The sequence below is a fragment of the Melanostigma gelatinosum genome (assembly GCF_949748355.1).
Source record: "Melanostigma gelatinosum genome assembly, chromosome: 22".
In the NCBI taxonomy this organism is placed as follows: Eukaryota; Metazoa; Chordata; class Actinopteri; order Perciformes; family Zoarcidae; genus Melanostigma; species Melanostigma gelatinosum.
Genome location: NC_136655.1, coordinates 4,261,638 through 4,281,918, shown reverse-complemented (window position 1 = coordinate 4,281,918; position 20,281 = coordinate 4,261,638). Strand labels below are relative to the sequence as shown.

Sequence of the window (20,281 nt, the reverse complement as noted above, 5' to 3'; positions counted from 1 at the left end):
TATGAAAGACGGTTCAAATGTAGTTCAAACTTTTCGAAGCACTTTTTCAAAACGTTTCTTTATTTTGGTTACTCAAACATTTTACATCGATGTAAATAAGTACTTTTGTTTTTCTCTCAAAGGTGTTCTGAATCAAATTGACATCGGTCATGTTCACGAAAACAACCTGTTCACTGAATCCACTCATCTCTCTGTGTTTGAACATGATCGCCCACTGTTACACTTTCATCTGTTCCAATAAAACCGTGTGAACATGTCGTCAGACTGGAATGTGTTTCACAGAAGTCTCCTGTAGTAAAAGCATTTATATTTCAAAATATCTGTGAGAAACTTTTTTTTTCTCTCTCTCTCTCTCCTCAAAACTCCATTGCACACAAAATGACAAAACAGGAATTTCATAAATTGCTGGCACACTTTGAAAAAATGTAACATGAATTCCCTTAAGACATAACCAGGTGTTTGTACTCTTGATTGCATCTGTGCCATCAAGCAGCATTTATATTTAACCCTGAATAACACGCAACATTTTTTTCTTTCGAGGATCCAGATTAGACTGATTTAAAATAACTGAATTATTTATGTTCATACAGATGTTTTTACATGTCCCTCACAGACACACAGACATTTAATGATGACATATAGACCCGTAAAGGACGCCATCCTTTCTTGATTTCCCTTAAGTTTCCCTTATAATTCTAAAGGGAGGAGACACTGGCAGTTATATTGTTAAAGCTTTAAGAGAAACCTGTGAGCTGTACATCACGGCCTCTATCTCAGCTGAACGAAAGCTCCCTTATATCTTGAATACTCGGTGTAGAAACAGAGTTCTTCATTTCCTTCATGCAAACAAAGTCTGGGACGACCTCTGTATTTGTGCACCAGTGAAAATATATAATCTATCTGTTGTGTTAACGCCAATATTTTAAAATTCCATGTCTTGAAATAACATTTCGTAATTTGTGTTTTTTTTAAAGACTGCTAAAAGAGATCAGATAAGGCATTACCTTGTGTTTTATGTACAGTTATTATGTTCTGTTTACATGTGCAATTCTGCATTTTTTTCTCTCATGACAATCCAACTCGTCACTAATAAAAATTACACTTATTCACAAAAAAAACCCCAAACAAAAACCATAACACAGGTCTGTTCTGAATAATGCACTTTCCACACAAGAATATAAAAAAAGGTTGACAAAACAAAAGAACGACAACAAGATTAAACCATGCCGTCACATTTAAACATGTAATAAAGATTGTAATTCTAACCATGATGCAACTTACTTGCAGTTTGATTTATGAAAAACATAAAAACAACTTTGCTTTCTTCGTCCCTTGTTACCAGATAACTCTGAGGTTTGGCCTGAGGGTGGTGCCAGAGGAAAGGCCACGTCGTTAAATATGGTTTATGCTCTGGAGAGTCAAATCTCAGCCGGCATTGCCGTCCTTGGAGCCAAATCGCTAGTGTGGCAAAAACACGCAGGGAAACCAAATTCAAAGGCAACGGACAATACATGGTTAATACACACATCACCCCCTGCAAACATTGACTGAGTCATACATCTATAATCTGATCTTTCTGCACCAGATGTCTGACAAGAGTGCCTGTGTCTGGCACAAACAAGAGGGGTGTGTTCTGCTTTGTCTTTTCCCTTTTATTTTGTATACACGTGTACATGTAAACTGTACAAAATGGTTAAATTGATACTGAAATCACCCCACTAGAGTTACATGATAAAAAAAGCTTCCGCACAGAAACAAAGAGGGCGTTTTGGATCGGCACAACAGAGCACCGCCGTCTCTTATCAGTATCTTCCTGCTCTTTTCTTCAGTCTCATATTTGTCTCTTGACTTCTGCGTGATCCGGCCCCTGATGATGTAAGCAGTGTAGCTGTGGGCTTCCAAACAGTCCTGTGAGAGGAGATTTGACGGGGGGTGGGGGGGGGGGGGACAGGAATAAGGTGGTGGTGTGGAGCTAAAAACCGGCGGTTCATTCACAAGCCAACTTGCTGTCGAAGCTCGACAGGCCAATGGCGAAGGCCTGAAGAGCGCACATGGGATAGTTGTAGTCCAGAGTGAAGATGTCTTCAGCCACTCTGCCAAACTGCATGACGATGTAATCCGCTAGAGTTTTGGGGGGGGGGGCAACCACACAGTATTGTTAATCGTCACTGTAAGCATGAAAACGTGCGGGGGACAAACAGTGACCAGTGGGGAATACTTACGGTCGTTGTCGTGAACTATTTGAAAGTTTTTGACCGAAGCTTGGGTGACGCGGCCGTGGAAGTTCAGCACGTACGACTGGGTGTCATCGTTCCACACGGGGGCCTTATTGTGCAACTCAATCAGGTTGTCCAGCGAGTGATTCTGCCACCTGCTCAGGAGGTTCTCCTGCTCCTGTAACACAATCACACTCATGTTTACGCATTCGGCCCATGCTCTGGTTCCGACGGAATGATTCCGGGAGCATCGGACTCACATTTTGAGGCCTTACGGGGACTCTCTCAAAGTTCATGTTCATGCCGGGGATGATTACGGTCATCTTACGTGGTCCTTTGAATCCCAGCACGTTGGTCTCCTGCCAAGTGGTACAGAGAGCGTCACAGTTTCACTTCATAGTAGCAATGAACACGGGACGCAGCGGACGCTTGTGTGTTTCTTTTGTCATTCACTCACGTAGCAGATGGCAGCCAGTTCCTGCCGCGTGTTGCTCTCCTCCAGCAGCGTCCCGGGGTTTTTGCAGGGATTGGTGCCGTTGTCATACACTGTGAATTTGGTGCCCATGAGGTTGGACCTGATAGAATACACACCCGAGATGAAATATTTCCTCCGTTTCACATTTTGTCCACTGCTGGCAGCATTTTTAACATCCTAATCACGTGTAGTGGAGAAGGCAACTCATCTTAAAACCAACCAAACGTAACCACTGCAAGGTTTCATTTCATACCTGTACACAGTTTAACAGCAGCAATTACTAACAGTCGCTGCACAGTGTCTGAAAGATAAAAAGAATCAAACATCTGCTGTCATAAAACCTTGTGGTTAGTTCGTTTGCTTTCACACCACGTCTTCATGCGGTCTCGGCTCGCTGGTTGGTCCACACCGGGGTTCCAGTGACAACTTTCCCGCCAACCCAAATGTACCGTACTAACTGGGCGAGTTTTGTTTCAACCAAACCAAACGGGTAAGGGGAGAAAGCACCCTGAGATGTATATTCAGGTATGCTATGACCAGGTAGATGCAGGTAGATCTGAGAGAAAGTGTGCTTTTTACCTCAGCTTTCCTATGAAGCTCTCTCCCTCCCGCGACAGATCAGTGGCATCCACTGAAATAAGGTAGTTGGACGTCTTACTCTTCTTCCTCTTCCTTCCTGCCAGCAAAAAGACCTAGAAAAAGAGACAGAAAAAGTGTTTATATCGCTACACAGATGCTGTACTCCTGAGAGGTTAATTCTTTGCTCATCTTGAAAGTAAGTCAGTTTTGTATGTTAAAGTTGTTTTTCCGAGATGGCTACACACTCACTTTCTTGCCATCCTCTCTCTCCATGTGCATGAAGTAGGTGGGGTAGAGGCCGCGGTCCATGCCCTTCTTGTCTCGGGTGATTCGACATTTAACGGTGACGTTGCGTGGAGCCGGACGCAGGACAAACTCCTCTGGATTGTCCACATCGATCAGTGAGCTCTCTGCTGTGGGCGATCCGGCGGATCCCACCTCCTGGACACAACGCGGTGCATGAACACACAATGTTCAGTGTTGGGGTTGGGATTCGTCTTTGTTAAAAGCGTGTTGGTTCAGTGCTTTTATTGCGCTACTCACTGGAATGTCCTTGCCACTGGCGGCGGAGGCGGGTCTGGTGTTGTCTGCGTTGGGGGACAGAGAACGTGAACGTTCTTCCTCCGCATCGTCCTCGTGCTCGCTGTCTTCATCGAAGTTCATACTGCCAGACAGACCTGGCGAGGAAGAAGAGGCAAATGGTGGGACGGAGCTTTAATGCCACATGAAGGCCTTTATAATTTCACAAAAATACACGCCAGACTAGAAAATATATCCCAGAAGCTCTGTCTGTGTATATTTCCAAGTACAAAAACGAATCTCAAAGACTTCCCAGGGGGGGTTCTTTCGTTTTCAAGTACAAAATTGTCCCCAAGATGGATTTCACCGTTTTTCGGTTCATCTACGGTCTTTGATGTATGAAAGCTCAATTAGAAATGATGCAATACTTGTGCAACGGCTTAAGCAAAAGTAGTGCATTATTCAATAGAAAGATATTTCTCAGAAATATTAAGCAGGATATTTGGTTTACTCGGTTATTTAATCTCTTTAACAGCAAAAGAGGGAAATGAACAAAGCGAAGTGAATCTGACTGAGACATCAAACTGAACTGTAAATAGTTCAATATGCTCACATTTGTTTCTCAATATTGGTTACACTTATGGGCACTTGGGAAAATGTTTTTAATATATATTTTTCCAATTTTTGTAAACGAAATGATCAAAAACATTGAAATTGTCTTTTTTCTTCTTTCTTTTTCATGATTTTTGGCATCGCGACTGTGTAATACTGCACAAGAGACATTTTTGAGTTCCCCCAACTTCTAACTAACACCAGCTGTTTCCATAGACCTGCAGGACTTATTCTATTGCAGAGAAAAACTCAAGACACAGTGAATAAAATGTGACAAGAGGACCAACAAATAAAACAAAAGGCCCTGAAACGGCGCGGGGTTCAGAGGGCTCTGCTCAGCACTCACCCAACCGAAAGGTCACATCCGGGCACGGCCTCAATACCTGTCACAAACAATGCATCTTTCCTTCTAAGTCTGTTCCTGCAATGGTGAGATTCATGTGAAGAGATGCACAGCTTGCAGCCAGTCGAGACATCTGTCTCTTCATTGGTAATTGGGTTGATCGGCCAGGACGCTGCTCTTGGCGGCAGCTAGAGAGTCAGAGGATGGCGGTGGTCCACCACTGAGCAGGGCAGCTCGTGTCACCAGAGCTTTGCAATGTTTTAAGAATTGTAAAATGAATAGCTTGACCAGAAATTACATGAACGCTCCGAATGTGGTTTGGTAGAAAACGATGGAGCATGTTGCACCAATTTCCCAAAATATAATCTTCAGCTTTGAATTGATTTAAATGGCAAAGCCCACTTCTTTACACAGAGAGCATTTTCTACTCGGCACACCGACGAGCCGGTCTGCCACTTCTTCCCTCCACCTGGACCGACACGTCATGGGCCGGTTAGAGAGCGTGAGCGGCGGGAGTGCACTTTGCCTCTGCAGTATTGAACAAGAATAATAATGTGACAGACAAACACAGCCAAGCACAATATTTATCCTGGGCTATTTACAAGAGACGGCTCCAGCGATCCCTGAGAGACGGCGAGTACCATCATGAAACACACGATTGCAAATGTTATCTTCGCTCTAACCGTGACACCGGGGCTCCAATGAAACCGCCAGTGGCTTCTGAAATCAACCATCTGGAAATGTCAGAGAGGACTCATAATTTGCTAACCAACAACCTACTGAATAAACCCTCCAAAGAACACACACATCTACATGATTATGAACCCGCAGCTGGTGAAGAATATGTTTCACGGGAAGTCAAAAATGAGCTGATCAAATATGAGTGTCCCACAACTTTTCTGTTTCTCGGGGGTTTGGGGTGTTATGCAAGTTACAGGGAGCCAAAAATACCTTCTGCAAGTCCTGGGGACATATTCCGATGATAAACTGGGCTGGCGTTAGCAGGGAGGCCTCGCATCTCCCTAAAGCCCGGTCACAACTAAATATGAGCAGCTTTTCGTGATTCGACTTCGGATTCAATTGTGCAAACACTACACTGGTGGAGCTGCTATAAACTTTAACTTTATGGTTTTAAATGAGCATGTTTTTCGGATGGAGAAACTTGTTTTTGCTCCGCAGCAGCAGGTGGATCAGAAGAGTACACGACCCACTCGGGCATGGTTTTAATGCATCCTCCATAAACTTTCTAAACGTCCCTGCCAGCCGGCTGGTGAGTGTGGGTGGTCGTATCTATAATGATGCCATAGATGAGCACTGCAGTGTGAACAATGCCCTGGCCTATTATTAAATGACCCATTTCTCGCTGCGTCGCCATCCATCACACACCACCGTCTCCGTCCCTGTTCCACGCCGCAGCAGCAGCAGACTGCTTAGAATTCGAGGGAATGTCAAGAAGTCTGGCAAACAGCTGCTAATCTGGAGTGACTGACAACGCCGACTCCATGAAAACAGAGTGGATTGGGAAACGGGATCGGGGGGGAATCCAGAGTCAGCGAGGAAGGCAAATAATTAAGCGGGCGTGCTCGTGAAACCAAATGATAGTTGACTGAAGACAGGATAAAAGTCAATCAATGGATTTAAAATGTCTGAATGGAGAATTAGTGCCTCACTAATCCTTCAGTGAAGTGAATTAAAAGGATATTCAAGTCTGAAATGTAATTTCCTATTAATTACTCAACGTTCTCTCTGTCATGGAGCCGATCTTCTCCTGCCCAATATGTACTTTAAATCTTTAAGGAGGAGTGCGCTTCCCCTTTTTAAAATGTCTTTGTGGGTGATTTTTCCTGCTGCATTGTTCCAAACAACAGAACGTTTACTTGTTTCTCTAATTCACGAACGACATCTATGTTTTGATAACGCCTCTTAAGAGGGATTTGACTACCAACTGGGTCCAAATGAGGGGAGATTGAGGCCACCTGACAACGGCAAACTGGCTGGTCTGTGTCTCCGGGAAAATGGAGGAAGTGTAGTTTCTCTTGAAAAGCCAATGAAGTATTAAGCTCTGCTAGGACTCACCTTGTTTCTGCAATAATTCATGGATATCTGTCTTGGGTGCTAGCAGCGTCTCAGTGTCTCCATCTCTCTCAGGCTCCTCGGCAACAGGGGACTGGGACTGGCTCACTGACAGGATTTTTATTCCCAGATCAGGGGCTTCTGAGCCCAAGAAAGCAGCTGGCCCATCGATACCTGCAGCAGGGGAAACCAGTCAGTTGTTCCCTCAGCTGTTAATGGTCTCATGTTCTGGTTAATAAATGTCTTTTTTGTATTTTTAGCATTCACGCAGTTACACATTATAATGCTGGCTTTTAAACACATAGATATCATCCCGTCCACATAAACAGAACGTAGCACATCAAGGCCAACTCTCCATGCAGAGAGGAAGGATATCCCTCATGTGGTGTTCAGAAATGACGCAACATAATAACAAGAGGATATTTTCCTCACCATCCATGATGACATTGTGGGTGATACTGACTTGGGACTCCACCAGAGGGGCCTGCTCCTCACCACGCCGCGTCCTGGAGCGCCGGGGCCGAGCCTCCGTGTTGGGCTGCACCATCAGGGGTTCCTGGCGCTTCCTCCGCTGCTTCTGCTCCAGCAGTGCCCTCTGTGGACCAAACAGGGGGGAAAGGAAGGAGTTTCAAGGAGCACTACCGGGAAATCACGCACGTATTTATACATAAGGCTTCTATTACATGTTACAAGAGAGGATTTAGCCAAGCCGGAGAACATTGACTTCCTGAGCTGAGGGTAATTACATGAGTACGCATGATGAGCGCCAACCTGTGCCCATCAGTCGGTATTAAAAATAGACAGAAAGGAAATATCGGGACACTTTAAAAGATACAGGCGACAACTGCACAATGTGAATTATTCTCAATAAACAGCTGAGGGTGATGTTAAATGGATTCACCAAAGATATTTTACTTTCAAACACAGTGTTGCAGCCACACGAATATTTTACATTCCAGACAAAGCAACCTTTCGTGGTATAGAAAACTTGAATCTCTTTATTTACACTGAGTATAGTGATGGAACGCACCGCATGGGGCGATGCAAACACTCAGTAGAGGTGACGTGAATGTGAATACAGGATGACTTGCACAGCAGAAGAAAATACCCGTAAGAAGCGTAAAGCAAAAAGATGAAGGCAAAACAAAATAAAGCCAACAATCATGCCAAGGCATGAATGCCTCCGAGTGGATTGAACGGGTTCACTGAACAGACAAACTCACGGCTGCTGCCAGAGTCTCATTTGGTGGTGTGCTGTATTGTTCTAGAACAGAGAATGGCCAACATTCCATCCAATGAGGTTTGATAGAAGTGAGGCCTGTGAGGCTCGAGGCCTGTCATGAGAGTTACGTTATCGACTTATCGTACGACGTATGGACATTATGTTTTACTTTCACATTCAAATTCCAGTGTCTGGATATCGTTAAAGTTCATTGCTCTTTGAAAGGGTGCACTTGCATTATTTTGCTTTTATAATATCATATCAGTGGCTTAAAATGACAATAATCACAATTATTTATGGGACAATATATCGTCCAACGAGAGTCGTTTCCAACTAAATGTGATCAGTGACGTTGCGTTTTTTTCCTTTTCCTCAGCTGGTATGTTTTGCCCTTTGACTACACAGCATGAGTGTCCGCTGCCCACAGGCCCGTCTCTGTGGTCAAAGCAGCCGATGGAAGCACACTCATTAATGCGTCAAGTGCACAACGAGTCCTGTTTGGTGATGCTGTTTAGCGAGCTTGAAGAGACCAGGAGGCCTTGTCTCATATTTGCCGGACCCAAAACAGCTTTCATAACTCATCAGTCAGTCTCTAATAAATCCGTCTCACTGTTTCTGTGCAACCACAACAACATCTGCTTCCACCGTCATGACCTGCCAGTGAACAGGTTAACGGATGAATGTGAAGCGTTTACATCATCAGCGCCATAAAAAGAAACCATCTCCATGGCTGCAAAGAGGCACGGTGCACTGACCAACAGATGGGAATATATAAGAGGTATGACGAATAATAAAAAAGGCAATAGAAATTGTATCAGTGAATATATTGGTTCTTTAATGCACACGGGTATGAAAAGAGATTTGTTGTCATTTCAAAATACTCGGGATTTCGCAATATGGCTATAAATACAGGCGACACATGAAGGAAACATCCACCTAGATGATCATAATAACGTCATTACTGGTAGGGTCATAAATAGATGTGGAAATACAGCCAAAGTTCTATGATGTTTACTGATGATGGTGAAGTTGCATGTAAAGATGAATATGGCCTGAAGCCCATCTTGTTATTGGTGGTTTCAAACCATGAAATTAAACATATCGGTAAGATTCTCTTCAATTATTTTCTACATTCAGTTCGTCTGCCTTTTGTCGAGATATTGACCTTTTAATGAATTGAATTAGATTGATTGGGCACAACTGAAAAGAAGACAATCAGTCGTCTGCACTCTGGACTAATTCTTCATGCAATCAAAGTCTGAACCGTTTGTGCAGCTGCTACTTTAAGCCAATCTATTGTAATATTGCATTCTTTTGTTAAGACTCTGTACTTGGCATTTTGAGAGCAGGATGTGACTTCATTCAAGCTCTAACGGCCTTTCCTGTATCAGCCAAAACATGAGGTAAAGTGGACTAAACTATAAATCTGATGAGAGGAGGCATACGGTTTATTAATGTGCGGCTTCTCAAAGACAAAAGTGGATCTTAGTCAGCGAGAGATTACTGGGTGTCTGAATCTTTCCGACCTCAGACAGACAGGAAGACTGGATGAACAGCCTCACACTTCATACAAACTGTTATCATCACAAAGTAAAACATACATCAGAAACAGAAACATTAGATATTACCAACCCGTTCCATTGAGATCCTGAGTGCGAGCCAAAGTTAACCGGTTTCTTCACAGAAAGGGGGGGGGGGTTGCGCTCAAAGTGAGATACGGTCACGGCCACAGTGCTCCCGGTATTACTGTCTGAATGGTTTCCTTTTTACTATTTGAAATGTGGTGTGAACCAGTGAGAACGTAGAAAAGAAGACAGATTTTACTTTTATTTAATATTCATAAATTTTCCAAAACCTGCATGTGACCCCCCCCCCCCCCCCCTCTGGGAAGAACAGCGTGTGTGTTTGTCCTCATGATGAGTTATATAACAACAGAAGACTCTCAAGTGAGGCTGTTTGGACTCAACTGAAAGTGTGCAGCATAACTGAGCCACAGTGGGACCATGGGGCACACACTGCGCACTAAATCCTCTCTTTGAACTCACCAATCTGGCCCTCCCGCTCCTTTCTGCCTAATGTGTGAGATAGTGGAGAACGGCTTCCAGCTTAAATCAAAGCTCTACACCGCGGCTCTTCAGCGAGGTTTGGGATAAAGCGTCTCACAGAGACTCGGGGGGTTGTTGAAAAGAGAGCAAATGCGTGACAGAAGAAGGGCTATGTCAGGTACAGGGTGGATAAGAGGAAACAATTCAGTCTCAGGAGTGAGTAAGCCTCAAAATTCCAAGCGACAGGGGGTGAAAAACAGGAGATTTCCGAACCCGTCGTTAATCACTAAACTGCGGCGGTGTTGAAGCTGCTCCTGCCAACAGCTGGCACCCCTTGGTGACACCAGAACCCAGAGTCATCTCAGCCCTTTTAATGTCCCCGTATTCATTCTAAATCTTGGCAGGTGCTTACAAATAGACAACTAACATGTTAGCTCTCAAAAGCACCACCTATGTGTGAGTTGGAGGGCTTAATCAGGCTAAAGGTGCAGCACAACAGCTATGAAGCCGAGCAGATGTTCTTTGAAAGAGGGATGCAACCGATCAAACTTTTCCAGTCCCGGTGCCGATACCTGGCCTCGGGTTTCGGCCGATACTGGCTATTTGTCTCACTGTGTGGAAGTGACTGGCATCATTCTTTTAAGTGCCACCGAGACCCGATCCAGCTACTCGAGTCAGTATCGGCCCGATATCAGCCTTGGTGCTTCCCTGCTTTAAAACTATGATAATGAAAGAGTGGAGACATCAAGGTCTCAACACTAGGAAACAGAGAATTACACAAAGTGTGTGTTCGTGAATGACCTTTGGCTTCCTACCTGTTTTTCCAGCTTCTGCTGCATCAGACTGGTGCTGTCATCTTCGATGCCACTGCGGAGGAAAAAAAAGAAGAAACCTTTCTTATGAAGAGTTAAAGATTTCACGCATGCTAATCTCTGAGAGGATCGACACTTGAATTTGATTTTCCATGTTAAACCAGCAGAGGCCACCACTGCTGTTGCACACGAGGCAATAAAGGCTTTGTCTCTTGCATGGTCTTGAATGAAATAAACCAATTAAGGCGTCGACAGGGTTCAAGTCACAGTAGTGGCAGTTTTAAACGTGTAATAAAACCAAATAACGACAAATCTGCAGGTGAAAAAAAGAGTCATTCTCTGAAAGTGACAGAAGGGGGAAAAGAAGAAAATACAACGCTCCAGCTGAGAGGATGCCTTGAAGTCTGGGTCCTCTGGGAATTCACCCTGGACACCTATCTGAAGGGACCAGGCCCGTGTTGCCCAGCTACCGTGAGGAGAGAGAAGGGCAACAGCAGGAGTCTGTGCTGTCGGAGTCAGAGACCTGCAGTATCCCAGTCTCTCACATAGGCTGATGTAATGTGTAGGCAGGCCACTAACTCCATTTCTCTCATCTTTTCCTGTCGCCCTTCCACAGCTCTAGTGTGTAGGTGATGACACACACTACTTAAAGGACCTCAAGCCCAAAGCTGGCTGACATCACTGCTCAGCACTGGAGGACGGTCGCTGGATGTCAAAAGGCCCGCTCCACTCCTCACAGCCCTCCAACAACACCTCCGATCAGTCGCTTCTCCGTCAAGATGGGTCATCTCACTTGTAAATCCCTCTCCAAATGTCAAGGCCATTATGGCTCCTGAGAACAAGTGCTGGTCACACGGAAAAGGTAATCGAGGGTGGAGGATGATAGTAGCTTTTAATTATGCGGGACTGCCATTTAGGAGGGTGGGGAAAGAAGTGTGCAGGTGAACAGCGAGACATGGCAGAAGGCACGACGGGTCTCTGCATGAGTACTTACTTCTACCAAAGGACAGCCACAAAATGTTGACTTACATTTCCCATTGTGCTGTGCTATTTATAATGCTGTTTCCATGCAAAGTACAGTCTCGTGAATGGCTGAAGACACGCCCTCTATGTCGGAGAGCTTCCCTGACGATTTCAACCTCAAACCCAGTGTGCGGTTCACCCCTGAGGGCAAACTTTGAAAAGAATGTGATTAAATGTATTTATGGTGGCTTCGAAATAGTCGAGCATGTTTTCCCACACAAAGAGACGTGCCACTCTGTAGCACTCTAGCCCCAAGAGAGCAATCATAAAGGATGAAAGCGTCTCTGACATGACATTAAGCCATGTGACAAACGTGGCGTTTACACAACGGAGAAAATGCCCTTTGAAAATGGAACTAGACGTCTGTTAACTTGGTAGTTCAAGACACAGGTTGTGAGAAGATAGTGTGTGTGTGTGTGTGTGTGTGTGTGTGTGTGTGTGTGTGTGTGTGTGTGTGTGTGTGTGTGTGTGTGTGTGTGTGTGTGTGCGTGCGAGTGTGTCGCTTCCTACCTTGCCGTTGAGTTAGAGAAGCTGGCAGAGCTCGAGGGTCTTCAGGGACAACGGCAATTTGGCACCAAGGCGGCAGTGAGGACAGGAGAATGAAACAAGTTCAGAAACATGATCAAAAACGAACAGAGGTTGTGCTTTAGGAGGACAGTAATGATCTGATGAGGCCAGCAAGCTGATCGTTAAGACACAGGACAGCTGAAGAACCGGTGCAACATCAGAGTATTATCACAAATACTTCAATCTGTTGGGGGTTGAGAGAATGTCCTCTACTGCAAATGTTCACAGACACACACACACTTGTGCCTCATCACAGCTGTGAGTGATCAATGTTTCATTAGTCCGTCACAGCTTGGGTGACAAGAGGACGGGCCCCTGTTGTCCCTTCCTTGTGTCGCCATGGAGACTTGAGCTCCGTCAACAGCGCACCTCCACCAGCATTGATTAAAAGCCTGCAGCCAGTTCTTGGGGCTTGACTGTAATCGGAGGTGTTAACACTGTGCTGTAAGGATTTACAGAGCGGCAGAGGGAGGGGTCTAATTACTGCTGGGCTGCACATAAATAATAGATATATAATGTGATTTTAATGCTGCAAATAATGACATGTTAATCACTCTCCATCGCACCACTGTGGGTTCAGGGTGGAAAGGAGGACAAGATGACAATATCAAAGCTATTAAAAAACATTGCATGGCATTATCTTCTCATCGGAGCACAGGCCATTTTTGGCTGCTGTTCGTTTTTAATTAAAAGCCTTTGCCACTTCAAAGAGGAATTTAAAAGTTGACTGAGCACAACGTAATGTCTGCCACGGGCCATTCAGCTCCCATCTAAGAGAGGACACAGAATAAAAGGAGGACGGATGAGATTAAATGCCCGATTCCCTGTGGAGTCTTACATAGCTCACTTGTGTAAAACTGATCTGAAACAGCAACCCCGAGTAGAACCACGTCTACGCTAAGAGGCAAATTCACAAAGAATGGATTAAGGTGGCTGATAGCACCATGTAGATATTGGCCTGATGATTTGCTGCAGAGTATCATCATCTGCCTGTTTTCCCCTCTGTCTGTGGAAAAGTATAAATGTTGCATTTGCACCAAGAACACAGCAGGCAGAACAATGGCAGAGCTGCGAAACGAAAATGAAAAAGAGCTGAAGAGGCAGAACTTCAGGCAACAAATTAAAACGTGACGTGAGAGAAACCGTACTCGGGATTCAAAATCCCCGTCTGTCGGCGTTTCTGAACTCACAGCGTCAGACTGTAAAAGAAGATGTCATGACGATGCAATACAATCACTGCTGCCATGATCGCTGGAAAGTCTGAGTGAGACAGCCTTCATAAATGTGCTTCAGTTCCCAGAAGATGCTAATCATTTCACTGTCCCCACCTGTGGCTGTAAGTGCCGATCTCTGTGAATTGTACTGTTTTTGCAATGTGGCTCATTTGCATAGAAAGGGGACAATTTTGCACCAACTGTTTGCATATTACCTAATTTAAATATGTGCAAATAGCACAGGAGCACCGAGACGCAGCACAGTTAGGGGTTCACGTCACCCTTTGTTGGTGCTTTGACAACAAAGCGTATAGCTGGACCCTCAACACACTGGATCACGAATAAAGGACGCACTGCCATTACATTAGAGACTAGACATCGCTGAGCCCTGACAAAGGAAATGCTAAGAGGACACATTGAACAGTCACAGTCATTTCAGCTGTTGCAGTAATCAGTTGGATGGATATTCTGAGCACATCCTCAGTGCCATGAGTGTTTCAATCAAGCAGCCAACAGCCTTGGACACGTAAATCACCAACTCTGGTTACAGCTCAGTCACGGCCTGAATAAGTAACGACGCGGTGGCAGAAACATGAGCGAGAGGCACATCTTTGACTGCAGGTCAGCCATTCGGCTGGCCAGAGGGATGGAGCGGCGCGGCTGGAAGAAACATTATAGAAGCGCTGACCTCTCGTCCTGGCACAGGCCACTGTGCAATCCTCAATCCTGCAAAGTCAATACAGCTTGGAGGACTAAAGGAAAAATGTGTTGGTCCGTGTGTGTGTGTGTTGATGCAGGAGCCAGTTGTCCTGCTGGAACAAATAAACCATAAGTCTTGGAGAGCACACAAGGAAGGCTATTTTCAAACAACACTCTATAGTACAAAGAGCAGAACATACGTGTGCCTGTGCACAGCTATACCTGTATGACCAGCGGCTGTAGACGGGCTGAGCTCCCCCATCCTTTATGGCGTCCATGGATGCGGCTGCAGGAATGCTAATCCAGGGCTCTCCTATCACACCGCTCTTCATTGACACTGGAGCTGCTCGGAGTTACTGTGCGGTCCTACCTGACAGTAAGTAAGCCCCGCAGGCACCAAGATCACTGACTATGTAGTCGCTATGTCCCACCCAGGGGAGTGACAGCTACCGACTGAGGTCTGGAGGCTTTGAGCTGTTGCTATGACTTCACACCTCGGGCAACTCACAAGGGTTCAACTGGGGGTAGGCATGAAGGCGATCGGCCTGAATACGAGTGTCGCACAAGGCTGAATTTTCTATGAATGTCAGTGAAGTGACATAAGCAGGATTGACGCCGTGAGTGCAGCGGTTGGCTGTTTGAGCTTGTTTTTATGTGTGATATAACATCGCCCCATATCCCAGTGGCTGGATACACTTCCAAAATAAAATCTATTTGACAGCTTGCCGTCACCTGAGTTCTTCTTATTCTACTGCCCGGCTACTTTCTGAAAGACTCGGCAGGCACAGCTCATATCCTCTGACTCATAAGGCGCCACTGATATATCACGCCACGGATGCACAATCTGTCTGGCATCTCACTTACACGCAATAGTAGGAATTTATTGAGCTTTAAATAGCCTAAATCTCAGCGCATGAGTAAGACGTGGCAGTCGGTGTTCCTCATATTTACAAAAAGGTAACTCAATAGAGTGAAACCTATAGATTACTCCTTTCTAAAAACAGACATGGTGTGGGGATCCAGTTGCTAGGGAACCATGAGCCTCCCAATCACTTTTTTTTTTTTTCTGAGCCTATTTGCAAGAGCGGGAGGAAGATGAAGAATGTGTTTGTGTACGTGTGTCCTGAGAGACAGCTCTGACATACAAGTCAATGGCTGATAAGCGGGGGAATTATTCACCACAGGGAGTAATTATTGAGCTCAAAACAAATGATGGAAAAAAGAAGAAGCTACAAGAGTTGATAATGATACCGTGTCCCTTGTGGACTCCAAAGGGAAACACTCTCTCCGACAGTGACGCTTCGCTTTGAAGACACTCTGCACTGATCGTAACATCATGCAGAAAGACCGACTTATCACGGACATGCAGCATGAACTGCGTCTTCAGTGAAATGTATGCCGTGTGTGGTAGCATTCAACCAGGAGACACAGTGAGTCCATTACAAAACACCAGGAATGTGCTTTCAGTGTCTCAGTGATTGAGCAACAGAGAGGATTATACTCTGGCCCCGTGTGTGTGGACACCACAGTGAGTCACAACTCAACCACAAGCCACGGTGTAGTTAGAGAAGGTCCTGAAGTACTGAATTCATTTTCATACATCGATTCCTCTTGGGGAACTGACACATTATACATTTGGCAGTTTAGTCAGCTGCATTTCCAACCTTGATGGCAATTCCTGCACATAACAGTGAGTTGCTTGTTCACTCCTGTGGCATTTGTGATCTTTCTGACCTTGTTCAATGCTGTTAAGACATTGCACCCACTCTATAGGATAGTCTGGACAGTAATACTGATGGTACTCGGTGATACGATACGTAAACCCAGATTCATAGCAAAAAACCCGCCCACTGGGGTTAAGAGCCATGGCAGACCTAGCTTCAGTCGTCAACAATAACAACCTGGAAACGTGTTGGCTTTCATTACCTTCTACCCGACACAGGAAGTCTTTCGGTGCCATTAAAGTACAGATTTCTCCATTTCGCATTTCGGTTGCGTGTGTCGTTTTTACCGCTAACCCTGGCAAAGATAATGCAACAAGCCAACAGAAAGCTTTCAACTCTACACTCTAATGATACACGTGCGATGCTGTTATGAAAAGCTGCCACTCCTCAGATGTGTCAGCTCTGCGAGCAGGCTCCGGTATTTGTAGAAGCTTCCCTCTAACGTCCCTGTGCTTTGGAAATACATCTGCAGTGTCACAGTGATACTAATAGTAATCAATACATTTGTAAGAGATTGTAAAAAAAAAAAAGCAACAAGACGCAGAGGAAAAGGCCCCTTATTCAACTTTCTACGAAGGTTGATCATTACAAATGCTGAGTCAGCCATCTGTGAACTTCATAACAGAAACTGTCTGGGTTCATCGAGCCGATGAGCTGAGTGCATCACAGCGTGTGGGCTCATAAGGAGTGAGTCCATTGCTGTGTCTCACATTTCTACAAAGCCAAGAGTTTTCCTTTTTTAAAAGCCCAGTGTTTGTTATAGACATCTGGGGGGAAACATTACCAGGGTGGTAGCTCGTCGTTTTCTAACACACGAACCCACCGACACTGACTGGCACCACTTAGGATGGAAGTAGTACAAAGACAATTTAACAAGAATATACCACGGATGTAGCAAGCCACATAATTGTTTGCAGTAACATCTGTAACTGCAATCAAGAATGTGTTGCATTCTGCGTCTGTGCCTTGAATGGCAGCTCTGGTTGACAAACTGGAGGAAGAAAAAACAACAAATGGAGTGGTCTCGTGTGACGTCACAGTTTAGCTGTCGGCCATGTTGGAGTACACACAAAGCCACTGGCATGCACGGCTGAGTCGCATAACCTATCGATCACGGTGAACTTTTGTGCTGTCTTTGGTTGTGGCAGCAGAGCTGATAAAGACAAGAAATCATTCTTTCGTTTTGCCAGCGGTCATTACACATCAAGGAAATGACACGAAGGAGCTATCCAAGCGACGTCGCGAGAAATGGCTGTCACGCATCTCTCGAGATATAAAGGAATGGAATTTGGCGTACACTAGAGTATGTGCGGATCACTTTATAAGTGGTACGTGATTTTATATACAAATTCGTTTGTGAACAGTATTTAATAAAGGAAATATAAATTAAACTTTGACATGAGAAGGTTACCGAAGCTTCATCGGCCCGTGACAGCAGTCGGTACCAGAGACGTGTCGAGCGTGTACAACAGGCGAAACACAGAGATGCAGCCTCAGCATTGCTTGATACGAGTTTAACGTCAGATCATATATATATATATGTATATATATATATATACATATATATATATATACATATATATATATGTATATATATATGTGTGGGGGGGGATGAAGTTAGGAGTTAGTTGAAAGTGAATTCCTACACACACGCACACAATGACGTGCACGTACAATGTAAACAAACACACGTGTCTGTTTGCGCTGAGTAAACATTGAATATTGCTAAATATCGGACCAGATCTGTATATATTTACCCTTCCAATGACGATATGAGAATTGTCGACGACCGTTGCTTTGACGTCTCGGACCCATCCACTGACAAACTGATTATAAGCGTCGAGCCCTTTGTAGCACTCCAGCTCGTCTTTTGTGTAAGGACTGGGGGTGTTCACGAGATACGCGTAGATGTTGGCGTAGTTTACCGATGGAAGATAAGTAGGATCGGCACTGCAACGATCTGCACTCATCGTATAGGGATCCAAGTTACCAATAACCTTCAATTTGGCCAGGTAGCGAACCTTTGATGCACTATCCAGTGATTCAAAGTATGGTATTTTCGCCGCACTTCCTTGTTTACGCGCCGCCATGTAGGATCTGTATGTACTCCAACATGGCCGACCGACCTCGTAACTAAGGAGATCGTGACGTCGGTGAGACCACTCCATACTCAGAATGGGAATGTAACAGGAAAGAGTGGGAGGTACTTTGATTTTTATCTCTCTGCAAAATGAAAGCAGACCTCTGACCAGTGCTTGAAATGCGCGCACACACACACACACACACACACACAGAGGATCCTTTTTTCCAACACCTGTTTGCATGACCAGCAGTGAGTGGACATCAGAGGGAACGTGTAGGAAGCACTATTGTGCATTATGCTGAGGTGAATTATGTGTTTGAGTCTGACAATGACTACCAAGCTTCTGCTACATGCGTGCAATCGATCCCTCTTTTCAAATGCCCTACTTTCTTTCACTTGGTTATCGATATATTAGGTCTAACTTTAGTTGCTCGTTTACGTGGCGAGGACGTATAACGTAACTACTTAACAGGAACTCTTTCACACAAGAATAGACGAGGCTACAGAAAGACATGCTCTAACATGACGTGCAATATTTTGTTTTAATTATGTCTCTTGCGTCACTGGACTTAAAGCTACTTCAACCTAAAGCCAGGGCTCTGAAGTGACCGTGTGCCTTCCACCATCTGCGATGCATAACACTTGATACGTTGTAATTAAACACAAGGCGCCGCATAATTCCACATTCCAAAACTCCACGCAAAGCTACATATTGAGCGAAGTTGTCGCTACATTGTATCGACGGGAATACCGTAGGAAATTGCAAGTCAAAATACAGAAATGCAAAAATATATTACGTGACGAGACAGTCCATTGCTTTCCAAATTTTGTTCCATTCGTATTGGCTAGCGAGTCACCATAAACACTATTAAAGCACGTTATTCACTTGTAATAGCGTTATTGTAGCTGAATAGTTAATTTATTTCCTTTGTTGTGCTGTGACACTTCGACCGTTAGCTCGCTTACTTTAGCTTAACATTAAATGAGTCACATATATCGTCAAAATGAGGGGAGAGAAGACATGTTATCCGTCAGCTGTGTTTATCCGCCTGCTGGGACATTTTACAGCTAACTTGTTGCGATTGGAAGCTAACGTTAGCTGCCTCTACTGTATGCAATGGTGCCTTTATAAAAAAATTAAAGTTTTTACGGGTAAAAGAAAACGGTAGAGACACCGGTAAGCTTCTCGTGCCCAAGTTGGCCAAACGGAACAAATACAAATACTATCTTTTACTTTACCTTATACTGTAGTAACTCATGTTTATCCACGGTTACTAAGGAATATCCTCGTGCAGCAGAACTCTCTTTTGTGGAGAGTTACTCGGTCCTTGGTTACCGAGTACACTAAGAACGGGCGTTCCTATTGGTCGGCCGATTCCCTACGTGGATTCTGATTGGCGGACATCTTGGATGATAGAGAGAGTTGTCCTCCTGTTGAGACCTGTTATGTTGTCCTTTTTACCTTGAAAATATACATAAGTAATACAAAATAACAGAGTAAAAAATATTAAATGTAAAAAATAAATTGTATGTACTGTGCATTTTTTACATGATATATTTTACGGTTATTTTTATGGTATATTTGTGCATTTTTAGACTTAATATTTTTTACTTGTTACTTTGATTTCTTATGTATATTTTTTGCTGTTGTAGCGAACAAATGTCCCTTTGCGGGATTAATAAAGTATCTATCTATCAACATTTACATCATGTAATCACATTTCGGAGAGAAATGGGATCTTCGTAAGAGTTTCACTATCCCTGCCATCATATCACTAAATGCAGTCTAAGAGAAGTCTCAATAAACCAAGAATTTAGTTTTCCCTTTGGACACATACATTTATTATTATGTATTTACACATTTGAAAAAGAAAAAAAAATGGTTTTAAGTTAGAGCATTGCTCACAAACGTTCTTTCAGCAGCATCCTTTGTTATATTACACCAGTGAGTCAAGCATTCATGTCATTGACAAAATTATAGTGTCTGCTCAATATAGTCCACATGAACATGACCGTTTCCCACACTTCTGCCATTAAAGTGTAGGAGCGCAGGAAGAAACAAAAGGCTGGTGTTG

At 44.2% G+C, this 20,281-nt stretch overlaps 1 protein-coding gene across 1 annotated transcript; it reads right to left on the bottom strand.

Moving 5' to 3' along the window:
• Positions 1-119: 119 nt before the first annotated feature.
• tulp3 (TUB like protein 3) lies at positions 120-19,512 on the bottom strand. The gene is made up of 12 exons (XM_079294342.1): positions 19,446-19,512; positions 12,430-12,468; positions 10,900-10,951; positions 7,250-7,412; positions 6,821-6,991; positions 3,814-3,947; positions 3,520-3,711; positions 3,271-3,383; positions 2,674-2,791; positions 2,477-2,575; positions 2,223-2,394; positions 120-2,121 (listed from the first exon to the last, which is right to left on the bottom strand). The coding sequence occupies exons 1-12, from the start codon at positions 19,463-19,465 to the stop codon at positions 1,988-1,990; spliced, it is 1,407 nt and encodes a 468-aa protein (XP_079150468.1). The 5' UTR covers positions 19,466-19,512; the 3' UTR covers positions 120-1,987.
• Positions 19,513-20,281: the final 769 nt, after the last annotated feature.